We start from the raw sequence: 27,995 nt of genomic DNA, 5'->3' as shown, positions 1-27,995 counted from the left end.
ACGTAATGAGGACGTAATGGAGGAGGGGGGAATAGGCCTTTGGAGGGAGGTGGAGTTGCAGGAGGAGAGGGATGGGACTTTGGAGGGAGGCAGGAGTTGTGGATGTTCAATTTTTTTTTTTAAGCGCTGTGTGAAATGCAACAAAGGTAAGAGTTGCTTTAAGGGCAACAGATGATCTCTGTCCCAAGAAAAGCTTTTCCTCCATCACAAAGACGTATGATTAAACGCACATCACTGTCTCACTGCCGTATCCTGCTGATGCTGCTTGTTACAACACAGTAACAACAACAACATGATGGTATACAAAATGTCAATATACTGAGTCAAAACATGAGTCAATGAATGAAATATTACCAAACCCCCAGCTCCTATGGGTGCGACTGCTCAGCCACTTGCTGCTTTTTCCAGCTTCATTGTGCACTGCTTATCATTATGGAGTGTGTCCTCTGTCATCAGCATCAATCAAACTCTGGTTTCTGTAGTCCGATGTGCTGATCTGACCTCTGGGGTTCCACCAGAACTGTTGGTCTTTAGCTAAACATACAGTTATCCTTGTTTCTTCCACTTTGTTTCTTTTCTCGCTAACTCGTCAGAATAAATCCACGCATGTAGCTGGTGTTTAGTGAAAGTGTACACAAACAAACAATGAACACTTTAAGAAACAAAGAAACAAACTATTCTAAACATGAGCTCCGGCCTCGTGTGGATAACAACGCTGACAATGGGTATGGCTCCGGCCGCAAAATGACAGGGGAGTTTAAACCCAGAAGCCACACTCAGGAGGTTATTTACTTGGAAGTCACTCAGATGTCAGGACAGCTGTTGTAGTGTGTTGTGTTGTTGTGTGTAGTTTTGCTGTAAAAAGATCTAAGTGCAACAAAAAAAAAAAGGGGGAGTAGTCTGCGACGCTCTGTCCTTCTGTTGAAGGTTTCTCACACTCCCTCTCATTCCACCAGCTCACACTCTGTCTTCCTCGTATACCGGTGAATTAGGATCTGCTAGTGCTGCTTTATAAGACAGTTTGTTGCCATGGCGTCAAATGCCAGCCACATGTTGGAGGCTGCCTTGGAGCAAATGGATGACATTATTGCTGGTAAGAGATTTTGTTTCATTATCAGACCTTCAATAGACTGGCTGGGTTGTAATTGCAGGCCTCCGTACAGCCGGCGCTGCCCATGTGATTCTCACATACACATACAGTAAGCAGGAAAAAACATTCTTGGGATTTTTAAAATTGTGACGGATGAGTTATGAACAAGAACTAGAGAAGAAAAGAGTAAGTGAAGCCTTTGCTAAAAACAAGACATCCGTTTGTTTCCTCTGGAGAGGTTTGAAATAGAAGTAAGCAGGTTTTTGATATATGGGTTCTTCTCTATAATCTTTCTCCTCTATATTCTTCAGTCAGGCACACACTTTGATGCTTTTGTTTTTTCGTAGCTTCTCTTAGAGCTTGTAAATCTCACTTTGCACTAATTGTATACAGTAAGTTACTTTCAAGTGTCTTCCCTGCTGTATTTTCTAGCAGAGGTGATACATTTCAGTCAGTGCTGTTTGTCACAACCTCAGCAGTCTGTTAGGGTCAGAAGACAATGCCCAATAACAGAGGTAGCAATCCAACCATTAGCACACTCTAACGACAACTAATAATCAATCAGTGTCTGAAAATACACACATTACAAACTCATATGAAAAGTACTTTCTGCAACTTCCACACGATGATTACAGTAACCTACAAGCTCAACTTCTAATTTGTGGATTTCAGAACCCACAGTGCACATCCATTTGATGCTGTTTATGCCCAGTGAGTCACATTGGAGCACAATAGCGCCCTCAGGAGCCCATTTTAGGAACTACTGTGCTGCAGCCTGCCAGTCTCCTCTGTATGTGTTGTGTACTGATGCCCAAGAAATGAGGATCATCAAATGTCCTCAGGTACTTCTCCTGTTGTTCTTTCCTTTAGGCAAAATGGGTGAAGGGCTGTTCGGTGCTCTTATGCATTCAGGCGGCCAGGATTGCCAAACCTCAGAGTGCACCTCACAGTTGCCCGTTGCCCCACTCCAGGACCCCTCCCTCAAGGCTCTCCAGCTGACCGAGGCCCTCAGGGCAGTTCTGGAAGGGCAGGGGAGTGATGAAGAACAGGACTCTCTCAGGAAACAAGTCTCCACTGAAACAGCACACGTTATATTGAAATGGCTGGAGAGAGATGAGGTGAGTGCGGTGTCACTAACATCTGCATGCCCCCAACGCTCAAACAGGGGTGGATGATAACAGCGTTATGTAACACACAGTATGCAAATCCTGTACCCAATCTGAAATATGCAAATCCAATTCATGAGAAAGGGTTGTGTTGGAGAATTGTGCAAAGGCGTATACGACCACAGTCTACTACATTCTACTACTCCATGTGTACATGGGTTTTATTAGGGTCTTTGATCCTGGTCATCAACATCTGGAGGGCTTTTTCCTGTGCTAAGAAGTAGAGAGCTGGAAGCTGGATCTATTGCAAACTGCACCGGTAATGAGATCCAGAGCTCCTGTTTCAAGTACAAGCAGTTGGCTCCCCCTTTCACTCCCTTTATTTCCTTCACTCTTACTCCCCGGCTCTACTCCTGTCCTCCCTTTTCTGCAAACAGTTGTTTGTTTGTCTGGTCCAGGTCAGCCACCACCAGTAATTACCTACTTCTGCTCAACTTTAATATGATACTGTCAACTTTACACTCATGCTCTCCTCCAGTCTCCACCTCCTCCACCTCCTCCTCCTCCTCCTCCTCCTCCTGCCTCGTCTTTACTGACTTCTTGCTCCGCACCACATCTGACAAGCATGTGCTGCAGAAAGTTTCCTCTCCCCCGTGCCCCTTTAGGAAGCCCCGCAAAATTAGCTTGACCGTGAGGTACTTCAGACAGAGCGAGACGGGGGTAGAGACAGACAGAGAGAGGTACGGGAGAAGGAAAAGGGAGGACAGGAAAAGATGAGAGATCAGATGGTGCAGCAGAAATGCAGCAGAAAACAGTGAAGCAGTTTGAGTGTGCTTGAGAGAGAAAGCAGGAGAAAGCAAAAAAAAAAGGGGGAGTTAGAAAGAAAGAGGTAGAAAAAAGTGAAGAGAAGAAAGAGAGCGAGTACAGCCAACTGGCATAGTTTGAGTTATTCGCCTCAGCTCTAAAAGTCTCAGGCTGCCCAGACTCCAAACCACACGGACCAAGGTCCTCTATGCTCTCTCTACAACTGCAGTATGGAGGGTCTGTAAAAGCAGGAGAGCTGGATTCAGGGAGCACAGTTAAGAGCCATTGCTTTGTCTTGCTCTGGATTTGGTATCTGTTCATCCTCCTTGATGCTTTATAGCAGTGGCTCGATTCTGTTAGTAACTAAGAGCCAGACCTACGGTACAATGGGCCTGCAGAATGGAGTATGATATTGACTTCTACAAACACTTTGCCTGGCTTAGGAAGGTAAGACGTTCTGCACTTGCATGTCTGCTCTTCGTACTGCACCAAAAGTTGCACAAAGGATAATGGTTGTTTATTTTGGTTTTGCAGTGTTGTTGCTTTTACAACATAATTATGGTTGCCATGGTAGATAATTTGGGAGGAAGACATGTTCTGCTTGTGAGTTGAAGAGGTGTCCTGCAGAATGGACTGCAAAGAGAAGCAGCTAACTTGTACAGAGTTCCCACACCTTCTTAAACATCAAATTCAAGGACTTTTCAATGATTTTCCAGGCCCGCTTGCCTCAAAGTCAAGAAGCCAACACAGCATAGTTTGCGACACGGGCCAGGGTTAATTACTGTTCTAACATTGAGAATTTTATAATGAGAATTAGCAGGTTTTACAGATGCTCACAAACAACAATTAACAAGTGACAGAGGTTTGGATGTGTGAACACTTCTCAGTGGTGCCATGCTACTGTGATGGCAGACAGTGTAAAAAAAACCTTCAGTTTCTATTCCTACACAAACGTATTATTTCAAGCCCTGTTGATGAGCCACATCTTCTTCCAAAATCTTCCGAGGCCCTGATTTCTTCTCTCAAATTCCCAAACTTTTGAGGGTTTCAAGAACCCTGCTTTTAAACATTACCAGCAGCAGCTGTTATTTGATTACAGAAATACTGCATGTCTTGCTTTCTGTGTCTGAAACATTTCTGATTTTACTTAACAGAGCAACAAGCACCTTGGTGAGGTGTGAGTTATTTCTCCAAATTACCGAAGAATATTTTTTTTCAATTAAAGCTGAAATTAAATATTTTGGCAGAATTCTACTTAATTAAAGAATTAAAATGTCTTTAAATGGATCAGCACATGGGTGAAATGTTGAATACGAGCCTGCCAAACTGTTCACAAGGTTAAAGTGTTAAAGTGAGGTGAAAGAAGAATGGATGTGCATGTCAGTGGAGGCCATTTCCTGCCACTTTAGCCTATAGGGAGTCTTTGGACAGCACATACCATCTTGCTGCCATTAAGAAGGCATTAGTCCTCACTGCCTCCATTAGCTTATGATTCTTACTGAATGTTAAAGCCATAGAGGAAGCATGCATGTACCTGTCAGTCACTGAGCCTTGGGTTCATGATGTATCAAGGACATGTTCCCTATTACCCAACATATATTACCTACACATGGAAACTGTTGATTTTTTTTTCCAATACTCAGGATATGACTAATCTTCATCACATTGACTGGAGATACGTTATGTCTTTGGTTAAAGCTGTAGCTGGTAACTTTTATTAAAAAAAGAAAAAATTGCTTCATGGTCATATTTGCTGAAACCTGTACTATATTCACACACAACTATATGAGGTGGATAATTTGGGGAAAAAATCATATTCCCCTGCCTACTCTATTGCCTTGTAGCCCCTCTTGTGGCTTCACCGCATGCGTACAAAAAAAGCCAATCAGATTTGAGGAGTCTCTGCGGTCAAACTGTCAAACCAGGCAGCACTGATATGAAGATAGTACATTTTTGAAACAGTAAATAATCAAGTAGATATGCATTTATAGAACACGTTTCAAGTCGAATACACAAGGTGCTCTACAGGAAACACAGATACAAAATGTGAAAAGATAAAACACTGAACAATGACATAAATAAAACACCTGTACTTTGTAACGCTATACAATACCACAGCTCTGTAATTACATCTTCTATCTTGCAGTGAAACCACACCAAAAACTACAGCTCAAAAAATCTGCTGAGTGTCATCAACACCTCACAGGGGCCAACACTAATTACAACTGTAAAGTTTCACAAAGGAAGTCTGAGCTATTATTTTGGACTGAATTGCAACTGTGGATTTTTTAAATTATTATTATGGTCGCAAGAGTTGAACTCTTGCAGAGCAGGGCAGCTTGTGAGACATAAACCTCATGGGAGATTATTCACATTATTACAGTCTAAGTGGTGAAGCACTTGTGTGTTCCCCATGATTTTGGAAACAAAAGAAAGTTTGGATTATTGCATGTCTGTAGTTAGGAGGATCTGGATGGGTTTGGATTTTAATTTGGCTGGAAAAAGAGTTTGGAAATAATTAGGCACACAGATAAAACTCAGGGAACTGTTCACAATTTAGAGCAAGCTTGAGTCTACTGGCCTTGAACACTTAAGAAAAATGCCAAGGATGAGAGGAGGAGCTGTGTAGGACACAAATGTTATTGATCACAAACAGTTAAGTGAAAGGATATCTGAAGTATTACTGCAAGTATGCATACTGTACATTCTGTTCACATTGGCTAAAACACATGTATCTAGTGTTTTTAAAGCCTGATGCAAAGAGCATATTAAAGGCTTAATGGTATTTTAAAATTATTGCAAACCACTTGTTGGCTCTGGATGATGGACGCTGGTCTACATAATGTTTCCATGATTGTGGTTGAAAGCCTGGATTTCTGAGAAATTTGAGCCCATTTGGTTGCACTTTGCTTCCCTTGCACACTGATGGCTCTGAAAGATCCCTGACTGCACAGGCAGCCCTGAGCTCAGCCCTTCAGCCTGCAATATTTTTTTTCCACTAATCAGCCAGTATAAAATGTTAAAATTATTAATGCAGGATTAGGACCTGTAAACCACTTACAGACTTTTCCACACTGAGAGTTCTGTGTGTACGTGTCTAAAGCTGTAACCTCATTGAAGAAAAGCAAATGTGACCCACTGGGCAGCTGTCCTGTATTAACATAACATACTGAACTTAATAGCTGACCTTTATTTTGAAGGTAAATCTCCACTCGTCTGGCAATAGTGAGTCCTACCAGGAGCGCTTATCACGTCTGGAGGGAGACAAAGAGTCACTAATTCTGCAGGTGAGATTAGTCACTCCGAATGTAGAGAACAATGTGACCTCTGTCTGTCTCTTTCTGGGTAAGATTTATATCACTGGTTCCCAACCTGGAGGTCCTGACCCCTATTAGGGATTGCCAAAGCTTCACAAGGAGGTCGCGAGGCCTTCTTGATTTTAAGGGGTGAAAGAAAACTTTTTTCTACATATATAGCAGGACTTAATCTCAGCATTTCATTCACTTCTGCCTATTCACAGCACCTTCGCTCTGCTGAACAGCCTCATCCTGCATTAAAAAAGTACACTGTCAAAAATCAAAGGGCTTGTAGAACAATGGCCCAAGCATCAGGGGATGTAACATCCCGGTCTGACTCCAAAGTGGTTGAAATTCGGCGCTTGACTTGCAGTGTCAGACATTGACAAAAAAAAAGCCATCCTTTAATGTCAGCAGGTCACGTTTATAGTATATACACTCAACGGTGTTAGGGGAAACGTGGTGGGACAAGATTGAAGGTTAAGGCGGTGAAAGTCCCAGTAGGGCGGGTGGGAGGTGTTATGGATGGGTCCAACATACACTGACTTTCACCCGGGAGAGCGATGCTCGCGTCTCTTCAGATTACAAAACCAAACCCTGTGGTTTTCTTCCTAAACACCACATGCATTTGTTGTTAAAGGAAAAAAAACATCATTTTGCGTAGTGCGTCTACTTTGACTGTATGTAAATGGTAAATTTCTTGTGAAAACGGAAGCGTATTTTGTTAGAAGACAATGCATGTAACAGATAAAACTTGACACGGTGTTCCAGAACTTCAACAACCAACATACCCAGGGTACCTTTCATGCTGTATCTGGATGTGGAAGATCCCAAATGTCATTATGTGATGAGGTCAGAGTAAGAATGTGTTGTTAATGTCGGTATGATACGTGGCTGGCCGCCGTTATAGTTTAATAGTGGTGAAACGTGGTGGGACAAGAACGAAAGTTAAGGCAGCGAAAGTCCAACTTTCACCTGGGAGAGTGGTGTTTGAGTCCTGCAAGATTCTAAAGCCGAACCCTGCTCTTTTTTCCTAAACCTAACCATTTGTTTTTGTTGCCTAAACTTTACCACGTGCATTTGTTGTTGGAGGGGAAAAAAAATGTCTGTTTTCATTGTTGTACTGACATGGTGCATTTACTTTGAAAGAGACTGTATGTAAACGGTAAATTTCCTGTGAAAACGGAAGTTTATTTTGAAAGAAGACAATGCATGTAACTTGACACGGCGTTCGAGAACGTCAACAACCGACGCGCCCAGGGTACCTTTCACGTCGTCTCTGGATGTGGAAGGTCCATGACCCAACGTCGATATGTTAGGAGGTTGCAGTGAGAATGTGTTCAATGTAAACACTGAATTTGTCAAAAAAGAAGCCTACTAAGTATGATTGTTAACTTTTTAAAGAATATATACAAAACAGACAGAGAATTGTATAAAAAGTTCCTAAAAATACCAAGAAAACTCTTCTCTGATACAACATTCACTGGAAATGATCTGCTCAGAATTCATCTAAAGGGCTCGTTTTACACAAAGTGCTTTCAATATTTAGGTTAACTGTACAGTTTATCAGTTGTTCTGTACTGTTAATGTTATGGATTTAATATAAATATACATAACATATGTCACTTAGTCAGGGGTTGCAGTTCACTCAGTGATAGAAAAGGACTCCCTTAAGGGAAATGGTTGGGAACCACTGATTTATATGACCTTAAAAAAGCTTTTAACCTAAACTAACCTTTCAGCAGGGTATCAGTGTGCTCACATAAAAGAGGACATATGACACCCTGCTGTTAGAGGGAACTGCTTCTATACAGTTCCCATATCATGTAACACTGTTAGAGAAGAGAGACAAGGAAAGGAAGGGCAAAGGTAGATCAGAGTATTATGTTGTAAATGTTGCGTAATGGCTGTATTTCATTTGCATGGGTGCAGCAGCAACAGTTATAAAGCTGGGTTTGGTGCTGTTACAACACCAGAATGTCTTGTTTTGTGTGATGTCTTTGTCTTTATATGCATGTGTGTAGGTGTGTGTAGTTATGAGACTGCTGAACAAGTGCTTATCTCAGACAGGTTGAGGCTAGCACCACCGTGTGCTGTAGTGTGTAGGTGTGTGTGTGAGTGAGCAGGTGCCTTGTTTGTGTCTTTAAGGCCTCGCATAAAGCATTCCTTTAGAAAATCCGCTCCACTTGGCTGGTCCAACCGGCCTTTTAGCATGTGATTAGCTATTATGTGGTCTTAATAGTTTTTCTCTGCAGATTTACATTTAACCCGCGTTCTGCTGACATTGCCGGAGTCACTCGAGTGTTGCGAGCACCTACCGAGGCACAAAGGATCATTCATTTCTTTTCAAAGGGAACGATTGCACTGTTTGATCTGGCACAGATGTCGACATTTTATTGAGCACAGCAATTAAATGTAAATAGCTGATATTAATGCGTACTGTGAGAAAGTAAAAGAGAGGATCTAAGGCCTAAAGAATTTTGCTGAGTCTAGGCTATGTGAGAAAGAGTTAAACTAAATGATGGCAAAACAGTTTGATTGTCATGTTTAGGTGTAGAAAAATCTGTGCTAATTGTTTGTCCACACACACAAATACACACAGGTGAGCGTGCTGACGGACCAGGTGGAAGCTCAAGGAGCCAAGATCAGTGATCTGCAGAGTTCTCTGGTGGAGCATCAGCACAAACTCAACTCCACAGAGGAGATGCTACAGCAGGTACGCAGCTTTTCAGACTGTGTCAAAACATCTTACAACGGGCTTTCTCAACAAATGCTTGATGGACCAAAATCAGGAAACTCTGACTTCCATGGAGAGACATTCAGAGCTTTTATATCAATATTCTTCTTCCATTTAATAAGATGTGACAGAGCCCCAGACTGCCCATCCATCTTATAATATGACTCCTCTGGAGATCTGATCTCTCCTCATAAACTGTGGACTGTAACTCAGGATGAGTTCTGCCTCCTGGGAGCAAATTCCTTGCGAAGATTCCAGGGTTTCTGGCTGAATATTACCCTGACAACCAAAATATTTAGGACCTTCAGACTCATTCCACGGCACTGTCTCAGAGTGTTTATGCAGGGCCAGACTGGTCTGTCTGGGCAGGTGATTACAGCATTAGCCACACCCCCAACCTGTAACAACCATGACCCTGCTTGCTCACACACTCACACTCACACACACTTACACACACACACACACACACACACTCACACACGCACAGAGAGAGAGGAGAAAGGGACAAATGAGTAAGAGAGAAACAGCTGAAAAAAGGTGGAGAGATGGGAGGGAGAAAGAATAGGGGTGGTGCTCGAATAAGACTCCGAAGTGTGTGTGTGCAACTCTCAGTTATTTGCTTTAGACTTGAAATCTACAACAGAGACTCTGCTTTAAATTACAAAGGACACTGAACTGAATGGATGTATGACACTGTAACCTACTGAAACTACAAGACACTCGAAACCATTTCATCCATGAGGGAGAAACACTTACTCCTCCTTTGCTGCAGGCAGATCCTGGAGTAAGATGAACCAGGTATTACACAGAATCAACGCACCTCATTCTCATAATGCTGCTCTTGTTAAATTTCCACCAAACTCGACTGCTTCAACCTATTTTGACGACTTTTACGAGTGCCAGGAATGTGTCGTTTAACTATCCGATGAGTTGTGAACTTAATGCTCTCAGTGTCTACTTCTATGCTCTGTGCTGCATGTGAGCAGTGTATCAAAGGGCAGCCAGGGCTGGTTTCTTGGAGACATGGTCATTATGAGGCTTTGGACCTGAGCCGTAAATCTCTTCCTGGTGACAAAGCTCTAATATTTTCCATGTGTACACTCGAGAAGAAGCCCAGATATTTTTTCCAAAGCCAGAGTTTTAAATGGATGTATCCATATGTACTGTTTGCTTTCCTCCGGTGCTCATTTATGGACTTTAAGTGATTTAGCACCTGCTTGACATCAACTAAATTAGTAATACATCTGCCTACATAGTAGTGGCTTAACTCTCAAGGGTGACAGCCATTCACAGGACAGATAGTGACAGAACTGTGCAGCAAACCTATAGTCTCCCTAAACAGAAGGTTTGATTGGCAGCAGTTCACAGTGACGGGAAAATGCACCTGTCAAAGTTATTTTAATGTTCTTTCTGTGAATGTTTCGCATGCTTCTGGTATCGTTCTCTCTCACACTCTCTCTCTCCCCTCCTCTGCTGTGTACTTTGAGTGAGCTGTGAAATAGGCATTATAAATAGTGGTCATGGGTTGTGTATATTTAGCAGCTCAAACAGCGTCTGAAACCAGTGGGTTTGTCTGAGGGGACGGTCATTACAGAAGTGGAAGCTTGCTGTTGCCTAATACTTAATGTTGCCTTTGTTCAGTGAGTATTGAGCAGTGTGTATCATTGAAGGGATTATGTACTCGTGTTTGTTTGTGTGTACCTGTGTGTCTGTTTGTGTTGCCTCACGCTGTTGCTGTATGTTGTTGATGACAGGAGCTCCTGCATAGGACGTCACTGGAGAGCCAGAAGCTGAATCTTATGGGGGAGGTGTCCTACCTGAAACTGAAGCTGGCAGACATGGAGGGAAAACAGGGCCATGGGGCTGAACGACAGCATAAAGCAGAGGTAGGGCTTCTCATAGAGCCAAATATGCTTTTTCTTGTGGTATTTTATTTCAAGTATACAGTACAATCTGTAGGTATGGTTGTGTTGTTTGTCAGAACTTACTGAAAGCTAGTATGTATCCATCAAAAAGAGGGTGCCATGTTGAGCAATGCCAGTTGGACTTAATTTATTTGCTTTAGTTGCAAACATTACTAAGTTTGTGAATGCCTCATATCCACATGACCTTACAGTTTGTTTCACTGCAGACTGTTTACAAGGAGGAACTACTTTAGCTAAAATCCACAGGAACTTCTGTTTCACTTTAGTCCTTGGAAACTTGAACCTAACCCTGCCAGGAATGACGAGGGTACACACAAAAATCTGCCTTGTGTTCTGATGGATCTAACCTTGAAGTCAGCTGCTGATTTTATGGAAGATCATAAACACTTCTGGACGGATGGAAGGGGAACATTCACCCGAACCCTGGCTGGTTGTTCCTGGGCAAAGCCCACAGGAAAAAAAGTCTCTGAGGGGTTTAAATTTTTTGTCAGTTTCAACTGAATCATGTATTTGCTTAACAACCATGTGTTAGGTTACCGGCAGACGTCCCTGGGCATTCAGTGACCATATGAATTGGGGAAAGGGGAAGCAGGGAAAGCAGCAGGCAGGATACAGTAATGTATGTAGTTACTGTCAAAACAGTGCTGGTCAAAGAGCCTTTGTGTCCTCAGGTTAAAAGAGTTTCAGCATAGCGGAGCTGGCATGATAGATGGTGGGCCAAATATGAGTGTGTGTAGGCTTCAGCCCAGAGAATTTTGTTCTTGGTGGTGGGTAAAGGTTTACATGGCCATTCTGAAAAAAGGACCTCCTTCCTAATTGGAAGCATAAGACCGTAAACTTTTGACATCTATAAACCACATGAAAAGAGAAAATAAATTTATTTATGCTTGACTATTTTTAGGTTTTTCATTTGCATTTCTACACAGAAAGAAACAGCGTACTGTACATGTGATTTAGCGGACGGCAATGTTTCAGCACTTCTTAATCCTGCTTTCATCATGTGCACAAGCACAACTTTCCCCACAACAGCTGTTTAGACTTAAGGAGAAAAGGAAAAAATCTGCTATGAACACTTTACTGGCCTCCCACGTGCTGCCTCTACTACACAAACATGTCCACACAAATGCATGTTTGGGCGTGTGCACACACACACACACACACACACACACACACACACACATATAACAACTGAAAGCCTCCTTGCTGTGGAGCCAGTAAGCTCACAGTTAAATTTAGCTGTGCAGGCTCTCCGTATCATCTGTCATATCCGCTGTACCGGACCCCAAGTGAGACTTCCTCTGTCCACAGTCCGGGCATAGCTCGGCTGCTGTTTACACTCTTTTTGAAGGAACATGGGCATAGATCACCTCTAAAGGATGGCAAACCTGCTCATCTCTCTTTCAATCGACCAGTGCAACCTACCTACACTAGATATGCCATAACAGTATTGTTCTGGTCAAAGCAAGGGCTCAGGCTCATGAACGAATACAAAATAATGTGTTTACCTAGACCAGATGAGATTGTGTGTCTGTGTATGTGCACCAGCCAAGGATTTGTGTTTCTCTGGCTCAGCATATGTTTGTACTCAGGCTCAAGACCAAATCTACACTTCCTCAGGATTTAAAATATCTGATTATGTTGACACGAGGCAGGAAAAACAGATCTGAAACATCACTTCTGTATAATGATGTATTTGCACGCAGACATAGTATTTCCTCTTCTCTTTCTAAGCATTCCTCTCAATTCTTTTTTCCCCCCACTGCATCTGTCAGACTGTAGTGAATTTCATTAGCGAGCTGCAGGAGCAGATGTGTAGGTTTCAGAAGGAGATCAATAGCAAGATCCAGGAGAAAAAGGCCTTGGAGATCCCAGCTGATGGCAGCTCTCCAGTGGCGTGCCCCACCGAGTCCACTGAGGGCGAGGGCCCAAACCCCGGGCCAGCCTGTGATGGGACCTCGGGGGTGATACACAAAGTAGAAGAGGTTCCAGATGGGCCTGATGGGAACACGCACAGCCTGGAAGAGGGTAGCTCAGATGCAGAGCAGCAGTACCACTGCGGAGAAGAAAGTGTAGGCACAGCCTGCGTGCATGACTTGTAATGTTGTGTACAGCATGGGTTGTCTCACTTCAGTGTGTGTGTGTGTGTGTGTGTGTGAGATCCTCAGCTCCAAAAATGAAACAAGCACCCACTAAAAACTCATCAGTGTGTGACGCAACTCATAGCTGCATTACATGTCGTGCACACACAGCTAAATGTCCTGATATGTTGTGTTTCAGGGCTTACTGAAAGAGCTCAGGATCCTCAAGGACAAAGTGGAGCACCTGGAGGATCAGAAGATACAGTATGAGAAGAAACTCAAAGCAACAAAGGTAAAAAGAAAGTTCCGATTTTCATGGTGTCTAGACTTTGCAGTACACCATCAGTGCCCAAATTCCACTGCTAACTGTCCACTCAACTTTCCTAAACGCTCTCCAAACCGATGTCCCTGCCAGTTCAGTGAGTCACTCCGTTTTGCACATTTACCTATGTTTTCATAAGACGTCTGAGAACTATTTCACCTTCTATTTTAAAGTCCAGTAGAAATAGATTTAATGATGGCCTAGTCCTCTTTTTTAATGTCCTACTTGTGTATGTTGGCACGATCCCATGGCATTAACTTCTTAGGGTTTTTTTTTCTTTTTTTTTCTTTGGAGCGGTTTTACTTGCTCTCACCCTTCGATAAATGTATTATCTTACCTATTATTTCATCATCTCACCCTCTGTCTTTCTTGCTGTCCTTCCCTTGTGGTACAATTATCTGTCTGTGTATTATATTATTATCATATTTCATTGTGCTGCTCTGCCGGCCCACTCAAACAGTAGTTTGAGTTTGCTACTTCATTCATGTGAGTGTTGCCCGACATTTTTTAAAAGGTTGAAATTATCCACATACCTCCATCATTTTGGTAGTTCTGTGAATCTGCATCTGCAGTTCTTTAATTTTTGCTTTCATTAAATATCCTATCGGCATCTTTACTTTAACTGAATGCTTACAAAATTAACAAATATTACACTTCACATTACGTCTTGAGCTTTGGTGTCTGGTAGCAGATCGTTAGCCTGAATCAAGATAGGAAAACTCCAATGCACACAGGAATAACTGGCTACAGATGCTGATACACAGATACTGAGCTATATAAAATGCTTTCTTGTGAGCGTTTATGTCTCTTACTCTATCTTTTTAAACAAACCACTGGGGAGTAATGTTTTGATGAAGTAAAACAGGGAGTATATGAGGCAAAAAAGTGTATTTTTCCACCTTCCTCTTTCTTCTACACAACACACAGGCAGAACACACTGGCAGACACATCAGCCTGAACCTAACTTTACTGCCATCTGCTTTTTCCTTACTGAAACTTACTTCAAAACACACTATAAACTCCAAACAGTAGTGGCCTAATATTAAGCACTCTAAAATTCAAAGAGGCATTTGTTGTGGGTGTTTTATGTATAGGTAGTGGTGGGAAAAGACTGTATCTTCCAAAATTTGAGTTTCAAGTGGGCACATGTGCAGGGACTGTATGTAAATGTCTTGTTTAGTGTGAGTGTGAAGGAGCTTTTAGCTGTGTGTGTTTAAACAGACACAACCTGCATGTCCTTCCTGTTAAGTTTCCTCACTGTGTGGCACCCACAGGCGGAGATCAGCAGCCTTCAGCAGCTCCTGCTCAGTAAGAACGCTGAGATCGAGAGCTTGCACACTCAGCTGCTGGCCAGGCCCTCCATATCCCCCGAGAGCTCGGAGAGAGGTAAGCAAAGCACCCGGCCTCGAGCCCAACGACCCACCTGCCAGCAGCAGCCTCTCATTCTTGACAGAGTCGCCCAGCCTGATGGGTGACACAGTTAATGACTCCTTTTTGCATTCATTAACTTGCAGTAACAGCTGTGGGAAAAGTCTGTCTTTGGCCCCTTATTAAACTGTCTCATCACGGGTTTCTGTGTCTCTGTCTCTCTCAGAGGAGATGTACAGGAAGAGGCTAAACACCAAATGTAAGCCTGAACCGTACTTAATGAAAATCACTGCAAACCCATGGGCCATGTCTACTTTTTGATCTTTCATTTATTTCCTTACTCCAGACATGTCTCTTTATTTCATTATCTTTTGTTTGCTTCTGCTCGGAGGGGCAGCTTTGACAATCACCGACTGGTTTCCAAAAATGACTTGATGCACTATCTCTCTCGCCTTTGGCTTTTTTCATTCCATTTATGCTGTCATGGATTCCTGAGAGCATAAAGTCCTGTTTGTTCTTAATTTCGTCTGTCATAGATAAACACATCTCTGGGGCACTTGCCGAGTATAATCACTGTCACTCACCAGTAATGTTGCCTATGTGCCTGCAACAGTTACAAAGGAGGTGTCTATGGACTTGGGGCCCAAATATGTAAAAGCTGTGATGGCTAAAGCTATGATTGGTAGATTAAAAAAGGGCTTGGGTGAATCTAAATATACATGGTTCGGATGGCACTCTGGTGGGGAATAAATCTACAACATGCTAGCATGTGTTTTTGCCTTTCCCTTCTGTCTAAATAACCACATGTCACTGTGTGTCCATACCAAACGCTAATTTATACGTCATGAGCAGCTGCCTATACAGATTAATAATCAGTGTGGGCTTTCTCTTTATAGACCAGGAGCTGCAGAGGCTTAGGAGTGGAATGAAATCACTGGTGGCTGCCAATGATGAAAAGGTAAGTTACCAGTGATCTGGAAACCTCTCCTTACTCCTCCTGGTCAACACAGCTGTATGTGATTATGCAGCACAGAGCAGCATGTGTGTTGTCATCAGTTTACTACAATGTCAAGTGTCTCACTGGCCTGCGTGAAGAATTGCAATCATCATGCAGTTTAAAAGGTTAGAAGGTAACCACTTTTAGATGTTGTCATTTCTCCGAGGCGCCGCCCCTCCGAACATTTATAGTACAGAGGGGCTTTTGTATTCTCCCTCCCAGAGAATTTTGGACCTTGAAGACTCACAGACGCAGGCCTACATGTGGCACACTACTGAAGACACACACGTCCACACACCCCAAGGCGAGCCATTTCAGGCAAAGCCACACTTAAGTAGGCCTCGACCTGCCAAGCCTAATTTTGGAGTGAGCTGCATTAAGAGAACCATGACAAAACCAGGCATGGGCACCACTTCAAAAAACACACACACTGCACGCAGCTGGTTACCACAACTGAGATTTCCAGCCAGGCTTGTGTCAGTCCCCTCCCTATCCACTGCTTTGATGTAAAGGCCATATGGTGAAAGAGGGGCGTTTGTGTGGTGTTATGGTTAGTAAGTGAGTGAAGCCGACAGTCCATATGTGTGTTTCCTAACCTTAGATAAACATCTTAACTGGGTTTCCTCTCTCTGTTGTCTTCAGGACAGACGTATTGAGGAGCTCACTCTCCTCCTGAATCAGTGCCGGCAGTTCAGAGAAGTCAATCACACCACGAGACAAGGTAAACAGCTGATTCACTTCCCTTGTGTCATTTGTATTACATTAGCAACAAATGTCTGAGCACAATAAAAGCCACCACACTTCCCTCCTTGGCAGAAACACAAGCCAATGCTCGATTTGAGAGAAGGTATTTCTTCTCTTTGTTACTATAGCTCCATCTGCTGTCCGTTCATTGTCAAATGGAAGGACCCCGTCATGCAGCAGTGAAGAAGAAGAGCATGCACTGATGAAGAATGGTGACACCAGCAGTGCAAAATCTGTGGATGTAAAGTCTGAAGTGAGTGCAAACAATATCAGCTACTCCTTAAAGTTTTTTGTTTCCATGAACATGATTTTGATTTTTTTTTTAACCCATCACAGGTTTCCACAAGCAGCTCCTCCTCTTCCCAACAGACATCTCTATCATCAGCCCAGAAGGACAGTGACTCCAGGTAGTGAAGCAGCTTTCCATCAATGGACGACTCCAATATGTCTTAGTTGGATTTTACTGAGACTGTTGTGTTTTATCTTCACAGAACAGAGCCGCAGACTTTATCAAGTAGCATGAGTGACCTGACAAATGGATCTTTACAGAAGGTAGTTTGTTATCGTCATATAGATCTAACATGCACTTTGTCATTTCTGTTTCAATGAATATAATTAACCCAGAATGCTTCTAATTTTTTTTTTAAATCCATTTTTCTACTGTATATACCAGCTACTGTACCGTCTCTTTCATGATTGGTGCTTGAGAGAACTTTGAGACTTTGCTCATTTGTACAGTACACAGCTCTGTACATATTAGGGATGTGTGTGATTAGTCAACTAGTCGATTCATCCTTTGAAACTTGGCGCGACATCACTTTTCTTGTGCTGCTTTCAGACGTGTTTCACAAGTATTTCAACCTTTGAACTCTGAGCTAAGTGTTACAATTTCTTTTGCAAACATGGGGGAAAAGCAAATGAGCAACTTGGTAAGAAATGTCCCACAAATTGCAAGAAAAAATAACAGATTCAGAAAAATACTTTTTAAAAATTAGGGGAAAAAAAAAAAAAAAAAAGCTAAGAAAAAACTCTTCATAATAGTTAATATAATTGCTTGTTTTTAACTTTCTTTCTTTTTTTTAGGTTTTACTATTTTTTTAATTTTCCCTTTCTACTAATTTCTTGCAAATGTTTTGGGTTTTGTTGCCCATTGCCTGCTTCCCATGTTTTTGAAAGAAATCAAGCCAATTTGCTCAGGTTTTAAGGAGTTAAATGCTGCCTGCTATCCTTGCTTGTTGGCACCAGAAATACTAGTCGGTTAAACTTATAATTAAAATCATTATTATCCTGTGTGACTGTCTTCACCAAATGAAAATGACGTTTTTAATAATCAGGCACATTTTCTCAAGATTTACTTTCCTAAAAAATGTGGTGATTAGTAAATGTCATTTGTTAACTGTAACTTAACTTGTCAAGTTTTTTAGGATAATGTGCAATGTTCACATGTAAAGTGCCACGCAATTCAGCTGTGTTTAAAATCCAATATGGTTAAAGAAAAGTGTGATAAACGATTTCCAACAATATTAACCTGATAGACTCATGCTCAATTTGGACTGTTTTCTTAGTGTTTTCTCTGGTCTAAGTTTAGACTATCGTTTAAATGTTAAAAAAAAACACTGGTCGTTAGGAGCATCCCTAGCACATAAATTTACATTTACTGTCTTTTCTATTTGTGTCTGTGTGTGGTTTATCCAGAGTGGTCTGGATGACACCAGAAGTCAGACGCTGCCTGTGAATGCCTCTCTGTCAGAGCAGAATGGGAGCAGAGACAGCAGTGAAAGCCAGAGTCAAAGGTCTCCAGATGGGAGCGAAGATGGAGACTCCAGCCAAAGTAAATGTAGACATATTAACTCATGCTTTACATGGTTATGAATTGTGTGCAGTAATAATCCCTGATGTAGGATCAGACTTCCTTTTTCCTGTGGAATAGTCTTGAGGCCAGTTATTCCCATGAGCCAGCGGCAGTATTCATATTTGGAGCAAACCACTCTCCTTCAACCAGACGACAGCTCTACCTTTGATCACGTCTAATTGCAGAGGCTCCTGACAGAGCAGATGGATCATGGCATAGACTTTCTTACCAAACACACCCCCTCTCTCGCTCTGATTGACCACACTCATCTCAGCTCCACCCTTCCTCAGCTTCACTGACCAGTTTTAACTTGAGCCACACCCTGATTTCTCTCTGCTGCGCTCTGCTGTGGAGCGCTGACTGACTGCGGCCCGTATCATAAACATCACACCTTGTAAAATTTAGCTTAAAACCCTTCATTTTTCACAGGGCATTAACCGATGAATTATTTGCTGAACTCAATGGTCTGTAACCTGCGCTCCATCACCTTAATATAGTGCTATGAAAAGGCGGCCACCACACATGCGCTACTCAGCTCTTAATGTTCTGTTTGGTGTGCAAAAAAGAATAAAAGTGCCTTTACTGCTTTCTATTTAGTCATCAAGATTTTGTCTTTAACAAGGCCTCAATTACAGGAAACTATAAATTTAGACAGTTTTTAGTGAGGCTATGTCTGCTCTAATTATCACAAGTACACTGCCGCACATGCGTCTAGGAAGTGTTGCATCTACATAGCCCTTCACATACAATTGAAAACATATTTATACTTAGTCACATTACACTGACTGTGGTTTTTGTAACCTCTTACAGGAAAGTTGGAGAAAGTTGATGACAGCACTTCAAGCGATAATTCCCCTGTTCACTCTGGAGCAAACACACAGCCCGGCCAACGAGCTGTGGGCTCACCAGAATATATGAAGAATAACAGGAGCTTCAAGAGACTCTGGGGAAAGTGAGTGTGGGAGGGTACACTGATGCATCAACAATGTGCCAACACAAATGACAGTAAAGTAGAGCAAAAATAAGGACCAAAGTAGATGTATGAATATGTACAGTAAGTCTAAATAACATGTGGTTTACACAGAATATGTTCTATTCTGATCAGCCACAGCATTAATACCACTGACAGGTGAGGTGAATAACTTTGATCATCTCATTACAATCCAGTGTTCTGCTGGGAAATCTTGGGCCCTGGCATTCATATGGATGCCACTTGACACACTCCACCCACCCAAACACTGTTGCAGACCAATTTCCCACCCTCGTGACCTGATCCCAATCTAATCGAACATCTATGGAACATGCCAGTACCCCAGAGCCAAGTTCGATCCACTGTGGAGTCTCCTTGGTTTGGACTTGGCTCTGACCTGTAGAGGCATGGATGCAAAACCTCTGGGGGCGCGTTGGTGATGGATCCTTTAAGTCCTGTGGGTTGCGAGGTGGTGTACCTGCACATCCCACGGATGTTTGATAGGATTGGATCTGGCAAATTTGGAGGCCAGGTTGACGCCTTGAACTCTTTGTCATGTTCCTCAGGGCAGTTCTGAGCAGTTTTTGCGGTGTGGCATGGTGCATTGTCCTACTCGGGGGCGGTACTGCCATCAGGGATGCTGTTGCCAAGAGGGGGGTTACTTTGTCTGCAACAGTGTTTGGCTAGGAGGAGTGTGTCAGGTGATATCTACATGAATGCCCAAGATTCTTGCAGAAAGTGGTGTTATCACAAGATGATCAATATTATTCCGTTTACCTGAGAGCTGTGAGTGGTTGTAATGTTGTGGCTGATCAATGCGCAGGTTTATGGGATATAAAGAGAGGAAAATATAGAGGGATTTTTTAACTAAGAAATAATTTAAGCACATATTAAATTATCCTTGTACTATGTCACTACCCTTACTATAGAATTACCGTAATTACACAATTTCACAAAACTAAATTAATGAATATGATGAAAAACAATTTTCAATTATCACCATTGTCTCACATCTTATTATTTTTACGTATCAACAATGACATTAATATATACCGATTGTGCCAAAGCTATTATCATTTTACTTTGAAAATGAAAGCAGCTTCTAGCAAGTTTACTCTCACCCGTACAGACTTCGAAGAACCCAGTCTGGAGGGCTCCAGGCAGCAGATCCAGATGGCGGTCAGTTTAAAAGAGGGGGGCTGCGTGCGACAGCAGGACCCAGACTGACTAGGACCCCTGAGTCCTTTAACCCTGCACGGTAAAGCGCAATGTGCCTCTGCCTGATGTGGTATACAGCACTCCTAATTTAAGTGTTAAAGGGTTTTGTATCAGCTAGGCAACTGTCATACTCTGTTGTTATGTATAATCTAGTCTGGTCTACTTACACCATTTCCCTAAAATACACAAATAAAAAGTAGCTTAAGGGCTTTTTTTTTTTTACCATGGCACTTTCTACCTTAAAAGTATGCTGTGATTGAAGAATTAAGGTGACCATTCTGAAGAAATAAATGATCTGATTTGTGCTTTTTTTCCCAGTGATATGAATATTCCATTCAGCCAGTGGACCAAGGAGCAGGTGTGTGGCTGGCTAGAGGACTACGGACTGGGCCAGTATGTCAACCTCACCAGACAGTGGGTTGAAAGTGGACAGACACTGCTGTCAGCCACACCTCAGGACTTTGAGAAGGTAAATACAACAGTACAAATAATGTCACTTTAAAGTAAACACTGTGAAAATATCTTGAATTTACAACTCAGTGATTCTGCATTAAGTGAATCAAGTATAAAATCAAAGAAAGAAAATAAAAATGGATAAATCGGAAATGTAAAAAGGTTTATCAGCTGAATTAAACTGCATGGCGTGTGAGTAAACCAATAATTATTCCGCAAAGTTTAGTTTTGTTGCAACAAACAGTCCTCTCTGACCTCAGGAGATGGGTATGAAGAATCCACTGCACAGGAAGAAGCTGCAGCTCGCTCTGAAGGCGTTCACCACCAAAGTTGTAGAGAAATCGGCAGAGCTGGACCACATCTGGGTCACCCGTAAGACTCTTTCTACACGGAATATTTCGAACCTCTCACTCTGCGTGTTCTGATTTGAATATGATCTACAAATAGAGAGTGGGACTTCTTGTGAAACGAGCCCAACAAAGACATGTAATGTGTGAGATGTAAATATATTCAAAAAATGCAAATATAGTCAGTATTCAAAACCAGGAACTGCAAGCTATTTTACTGAGCAGTTACCGTGAACATGTTTTGGCAGCTGATGATACTTGATTTAACGCTCCGAAGTTTAGTGAGTGAAGTGAGTTAATGTCTGATTTCTGTACCCATTTAGGCTGGTTGGATGATATTGGTTTGCCTCAGTATAAAGACCACTTCCATGAAGCTCGAGTGGATGGTCGAATGATACAGTACCTCACAGTGGTAAGACTTAACCCAACATGTACTGTAACACTTGCTATTAGGTAGAGACCTGCAAATATATTTATTTAAATAAGCAGTGTGTAGGATTTAGTGGCATCTAGTGGTGAGAACTGCAGGTTGCAACCAGCTAAAAATTCTTCCGTGTGTCAAACATGAATTCCTGGTAAGAATCCCTTCTCCTTGGAAACAATCAAACCCGGTGCTTAAACCGGTAAAAAAACCCTGAAAATAGTAGTTTCATGTGACAAATCAGTGCCTCTCTGATGCTGTTCCAGTCATCGCAGACAGGCCGCTAGCCTAGCACCTAATGTGTGCTCACTTTCTTTCTCTGATAACTTAAGATTCAGTTCAGGAGGTTTTTATTAGGAGCTGAATTATCTGCAGAGGTCTCCTCCTCTCCAAATCAAACACACCCAGTGATTTAAACTGGCAAAAACACTGAAATAAGCAGTTTCACGTCAAAAAAATAAGTGTTTTTCCAACACTGCTTATCATGGAGGGGCGGTTAACCATGGTTGCCGATGGTCAAATGGCCCTATCTAGAGTGAATGTTTGGTTTGTTTGTTCTGGACTACTGTAGAAACATGGCAGTGCAACATGTCAGACTCCTCACAGAAGAAAGCAAACATACTTATATTGTATTGCATTTCTGACAGTATATCCCCCTAAATCCTACACACTGGTCCTTGAAACTTCAGACATGATTAAAAAACATTAAACAATGGTATGAATTTGTTTAATTTCTATAAACTTAACTGATTTTCTCCTGTTGCTCACTCAGAATGACCTCTTGACTCTGAAGGTCACCAGCCAGCTTCATCATCTCAGTATTAAATGTGCCATCCATGTTCTTCACGCCAACAAGTTCAACCCCAACTGCCTTCGACGTAGGCCAGGGGAAGAGGTAAGCTAAGACGGAAACACGAGTTGAAGTAGTGGATTGTGTCTGTACTGTATTATGTAGCACTTGTTCTTTTTGTTTCGTGTGTTTTTACATGTGTAAATTTTGAACAGGTGTTATTGCATCTGATGCCCACAAGATGGCGACAGATGTTAAAAGCTTTCAAACACATAGCATTTTCTCTGCCTCTGTTTAAGCTTTATTTTGCCCACTTCTTGTGTATTTTAGAAGAAGAGAAAAACATTTAGGAGTGAGAGGGTATAGGTATAGGAGGGTATAATGCTGATTAATTTTAATTATTATTACTGTTAATTTCTTCAGAACCAGCCCTCTCCCTCGGAGGTGGTGCAGTGGTCAAACCATCGCGTGATGGAGTGGCTGAGAGCAGTGGATCTGGCTGAATATGCTCCTAATCTACGGGGCAGCGGCGTTCATGGCGGGCTGATTGTGAGTATTGTAGATCTTAAGCTTCCCTGCAAGTCATACCGGAATTGCATGCCTACGTTACAGTCCTGGAGACTTACATTTGTTACTACTACTTTGTTTCTCTTCCGTAGATCCTGGAGCCTCGCTTCAGCTCAGAAACTTTGGCCCTGCTGTTAAATATTCCTCCACAGAAGACTTTGCTCCGGCGCCACCTCGCCACTGCCTTCTCTGCCCTAGTGGGGCATCAGGCCACGCAGGAGAAGCGAGAGTATGGCAATGCCACAGGCCATGTGCCTCTCACTACCACTGCTAAAGTAAAGGTAAGAATATAAGGATCAAATGTTCTGTCATTGTTGCAGTGTTAATCTCAGTGATTTATTAATAGGTTGAATTTTTTATGTTTTCAGCCAAAGAAGCTGGGCTTCACCCAATTCAGTCACCTCAGAAAGAGGAGACCTGATGAATCTGCAGACTATATCTGCCCAATAGACAGTGGAACGCTGACAGTGAATGGGGTGTCTCGCTTGCCCCCAGCAGCACTCAGGGGCCTCAGCCCCACCTTGAACAGACCGACTGAGAAGCGGGAGCATGTGGGCGTAAAAGCTCAGGCTAACGGCCCAAAACACAGCCCTCCCCTCGCACTCACTAAGTGACTTTGTGAATCAGATGCAGAAATGTACCCAAGATGAATCCATGTGGTGATTTGCTGGACGGGCTGCAATAATGCTGTGTTAAGCACGTGATGTTAATTGTTGTTAATGTATTTTTAACCAGATGTTGCTCAAACAATATTCATCTGAAATGGTGATGAATGGTGACATTGTGTTTCATGAAAGCTGCTCTTTGCATTCCTTATACAGTCGGATTCCAAAGCTTATACTTTGCTTTAAATCAATGCATTTTACTGACCATTTTCTATCTTAGACTTCTGCAGATTTAGTTAGAATATTGACGACCTTTTATTGTTATATGTTTGGATTGACTTCACATTATAATAATTTACCCCAGTTACTTTAAGAATGTCTCTGATCCATCCTGTATGACCGACCAAAAGAAGCCAATAAACCCCAAATTAAATCACTTTATTTCTTGATGGTAAACTTCCTCTTCTGCACCTTCAAATAAGGTTCGTCTGTATACCTTAGGATTCTGCTACTCAAATGATATCTTGTTTCATATGAACATTGTGAATATTCAGTAATATAATAAACATCAGTTCAACAGTTAGTCTTGTTGTCTTTTTTTGAGACCATCAAAGCAAACGCTTTGCTGCCATCTGGTGCTCACATGCTCTCTGTCTCTGAAGCCCAGTTATAGCATACAGGACTTGTCTGAGTAACTGCTGTAGTTTTCAAAGTTTAGGTTGAAATTTAAAATGATTTTTTTTTAGTTTGTTTTACTTCGGATTAGGATTGCTTAAGTATATTTCTTTACAGTCACAGCAACTCTACTTCCTGAGGATGGATCTTAGGATCTTGACAAGGCAGTTGAAGCGAGACTGGCCACTACTGGTGAAAAATTAAAAATACAAGGATGATTGGCACCATCCTGCTGTACAGGAGGTTTGGTTTGTTCCAGCCCTGATTCTTCACAGCTGTCAAGCCTGACCTTAACATAGCTGACAAGACTGAAATAGAATCTGTCTCGATGTGGTTGGGGACTTACTAAAAATACGTGAATCAAATAAAATGGTCCTCTTGTTGGTGAATGTTTATTTAAATTTGGGTTTTTTTTTACACAATTTAAGAGTTTGTGTTCAATGACCAAAAATGTGAAACATTGCCAACTTCACCAAAACATAATCTGGTGTTTAGGAGCATTGCCAGCTGGTCTGTTGTGTGAGGCCTCAGGACAACCCTCACATAATCCAGCCCAACCAAATTATAGCTAAAGAAAAAGAAAACTACTTCAACTTCTTCCACAAAAACAAAACAAAACAAACTTCAGGGCTATTTGGCTTAAACAGACAGTTCACAATGGCAAACTATCTGACCACTGTGACAGATCGGAAACTAAGAAAGATACTGACTATGTACAGACTCAGTGATCACAGCCTGGACATAGAGACTGATAGACCTGACTGCCTACAGAAGACAGGCTGTGTCAGGTCTGTCCTCAGAGACAGGTGGAGACAGAGCAACATTTACTGCTACAATGTAGCACATACGAAAAACAATGTTCTTTACAAAAATTAAATGTAAACTCCAAGACTCTGATTCACTCTCTGACCAGACTAAAATTTAACATCTACTTGAAGAAAATAGTGTCAGCGCCATGGATGCAGTAAAACATGTGCATGTCAGCCTAGGAGACAACCAACACAACATATAGTTCATCCCCTCACAGATCACACTCTGCCTTTTTTATTTACCCCTTCACTCAATTACTTTTTTTTCTTTAACATTTATGTCTATGATTAGGAAATAATACCTTGTTGTTAATTGTTTCTGTCTTAAATTGTAATTGTGCTTTGGCAACATATAAGAAACTGAATATAGATCGTGATCCGGTGAATGTTAACACCCCAAAAGATGTTCTATGGTTTCAGTATATACACTAATCAAAACGATGTAACACAAAAACAGCTTTAATTAAAGTACAATGTAAATACTATATCTGTGCCTCTGCATTTTGTAATTACAGAAATATATCGCTGCCACACCAGGCAAAAAGATAATGGGTCAGTATTGCGTTATAACGTGAAAAGTTTATTGTTCTAACAAGAAGTTTTTCACATTATAACAACATAATTTCACATTTAAACGTGATAATTTATATTGCAAGAACGTGAAAAGTTTCTTGTTATAATGTGATAATTGATAGTGTAAGAACATTAAAAGTTTCACCTCATAACGTGATAATTTATAGTGTAAGAACGTGAAAAGTTGCATGTTATAACGTGTTAATTTTATATTGTAAAAACATGAAAAGTTTCACGTTATAATGTGATAATTTATAGTGTAAGAACGTGAAAAGTTTCACGTCATAACGTGATAATTTATATTGTTAAGATTAAAAGTTCCACATTATAATGCAATATTTGGTCTCGGGAGGAGGTGCGCCCGGTTGTGATTTGACACCTGGCTATTTGCAATGAACAGGCATCAACATGGTCCAAAACACGGATAATATGAACCTATGTTATAATGTGAAACTTTTCATGTTTTTACAATATAAATGATCAGGTTTTAACATGAAACTATATTGTTATAATGTGAAAAACAACAAACCAATAAATCTTTCATGTTATAACGTAATACTGATCCATTATTTTTTTTCCTGATGTGGCAGCAATACGCTTCTGTATTTAATAAGTAAAAAAGTCAGGGAAATAATTATGACGACTACATGCCCTGTTGTGCTGAACTGCATTTCTAAATTTCAAACTAAAGAATTTTCCTCATAAGTTTAACAAACCAAATAAAAGATCTCTGGATTGCCATCCTTTAAACTTGAAACTCTTGTATGGAGCAAAGAGAAAGCCCTGAAAGGACATTATAAGCAGAGTAAAGTGGTGGTGATACGGTATGCCTTAAAATACTGTGGCTCAAAGGCCAAATAAAACATGGCAGATAAGAATGCCTTGATTAGACCCAAATTTGCCTCTGGCTTGCTATTTGCATGCTTTTAACTAATGCCCACTTCATCTAATACCAGTGTGTTCTCTCTGTTATGCAGTCACTGTATTTGCTAAATGAGACAGAACCAGCTTTGGTAGGAGTATTTTATTTTACACAGACTGAGTGCTGTAATGAAACAAATTCTCAGTAAATGCCCAATTTCAGTCCCAGTGAATCTGCTCAGATTCTGCTGGCGTGTCTGTTAGTGTGGCAGACGGGGCAGCAGTCAGCTCCCCCCTGAACCCTCTTACAGAGGCACACAGCATGAGTTAGACCAAACACAATAATTAGGGAATCTTTTACCTCTGCATATCATTAGATCCTTAACGGCAAACATCCTGATCAATGATTACAAATGACAGGTTCATAAATAAATTAGTCCTGCTGATAAGTGTGTAACACAACTCAATTGATCCATGCTAAATGGGAAATGGAGGGCTTCGGGAATGAGGGTTGGGACAGTGGGTTCTGCAAATGTTTAAGCTGAATACAGTTGAGATAATTGTGATGTAAGAATTTTTTTTAAATTACTGGGAAGTGTCTGTTATGTATGATAAAGGCAGCATACTCATAAAGAAAATATTTAAGATTTTTTCAAACAAATCCTTACTTTAAACCAGCAGATGTCAGTGTTGCCTGTGGATATGTCATGTGCCATAAATCCCATCAGCGCTGAACCTTCACAGTTGACTGAGTGAGGTGAACCACTGAGTGTTGAGAGTGTTTGTGATTTTGCATTATTGTTTAATATTCCATTTATTTACAGTGAGCATTTGACAGTGAGGGATAAAAAATGCCATTTTAAATCAGTAACACTGCCGTGGCCCTTAGTTAACTTAAAAAGCATGCGGCCTGTTGGACTGCGTTTGTAATTTCACTTTGAGCTGGACAGATTGGAACATGGGTATCATGCCAGCACAAAGGACATGAGAGGATGTCACATCATTAATCAAGCACTGGCCTCGGTCTTATGTGGTTCTCTATGAGAGTCCTGGAGTTTGTGCCTCGGCCAGGTGAGTGATGGACAGTCCAGGATTAGAAGCAGGACATTAGAAGCACTTTTAGACTCTTAAAGGTATACTTCACTGCAGAAATCACCATTTGTAAATCAGTTAGACTCTTTTCTCACATGGCAAACATGGCAAACATGCTTTATTAACTGACTGGGGACCACATTTAACAGTAAAACTATATCAAAACTTACATCTAGAAACTCGTACACAACACGCGCAGTATCATCCAAGTCTCATTTATCCAGTCGTATGCTCAGCGCTCAGGCATTTTTGCTAAAGTTTTACTATTTCAAAGTGAACTGAAAGTGAACTTATC

At 41.5% G+C, this 27,995-nt stretch overlaps 1 protein-coding gene across 10 annotated transcripts; it reads left to right on the top strand.

Annotated features, from left to right (window-relative positions):
• The first annotated feature begins 948 nt into the window (after positions 1 to 948).
• Positions 949 to 24,273, top strand: ppfibp2a (PPFIA binding protein 2a). Of its 10 annotated transcripts, XM_033621698.2 has the most exons (24): positions 949 to 1,093; positions 1,961 to 2,208; positions 6,201 to 6,287; positions 8,899 to 9,012; positions 10,788 to 10,919; positions 12,731 to 13,027; positions 13,236 to 13,328; positions 14,633 to 14,744; positions 14,953 to 14,985; positions 15,623 to 15,684; positions 16,366 to 16,444; positions 16,596 to 16,720; positions 16,804 to 16,874; positions 16,959 to 17,019; positions 18,163 to 18,298; positions 19,130 to 19,271; positions 20,419 to 20,547; positions 20,826 to 20,976; positions 21,221 to 21,332; positions 21,631 to 21,719; positions 22,501 to 22,623; positions 22,942 to 23,067; positions 23,178 to 23,366; positions 23,454 to 24,273. In XM_033621698.2, the coding sequence occupies exons 1-24, from the start codon at positions 1,030 to 1,032 to the stop codon at positions 23,697 to 23,699; spliced, it is 3,021 nt and encodes a 1,006-aa protein (XP_033477589.1). In that variant the 5' UTR covers positions 949 to 1,029; the 3' UTR covers positions 23,700 to 24,273. The 10 variants fall into 10 exon arrangements, with proteins under 10 accessions (XP_033477589.1, XP_033477607.1, XP_033477637.1 ...); XM_033621716.2 differs by lacking the exon at positions 6,201 to 6,287; XM_033621746.2 differs by lacking the exon at positions 12,731 to 13,027.
• The last annotated feature ends 3,722 nt before the right edge of the window (positions 24,274 to 27,995 follow it).

Source organism: Epinephelus lanceolatus, chromosome 2 (assembly GCF_041903045.1).
Source record: "Epinephelus lanceolatus isolate andai-2023 chromosome 2, ASM4190304v1, whole genome shotgun sequence".
Taxonomy (NCBI): Eukaryota; Metazoa; Chordata; class Actinopteri; order Perciformes; family Serranidae; genus Epinephelus; species Epinephelus lanceolatus.
The sequence above is the reverse complement of the archived record's forward strand: the minus strand, read 5'-3'. Positions and strand labels throughout refer to the sequence as shown.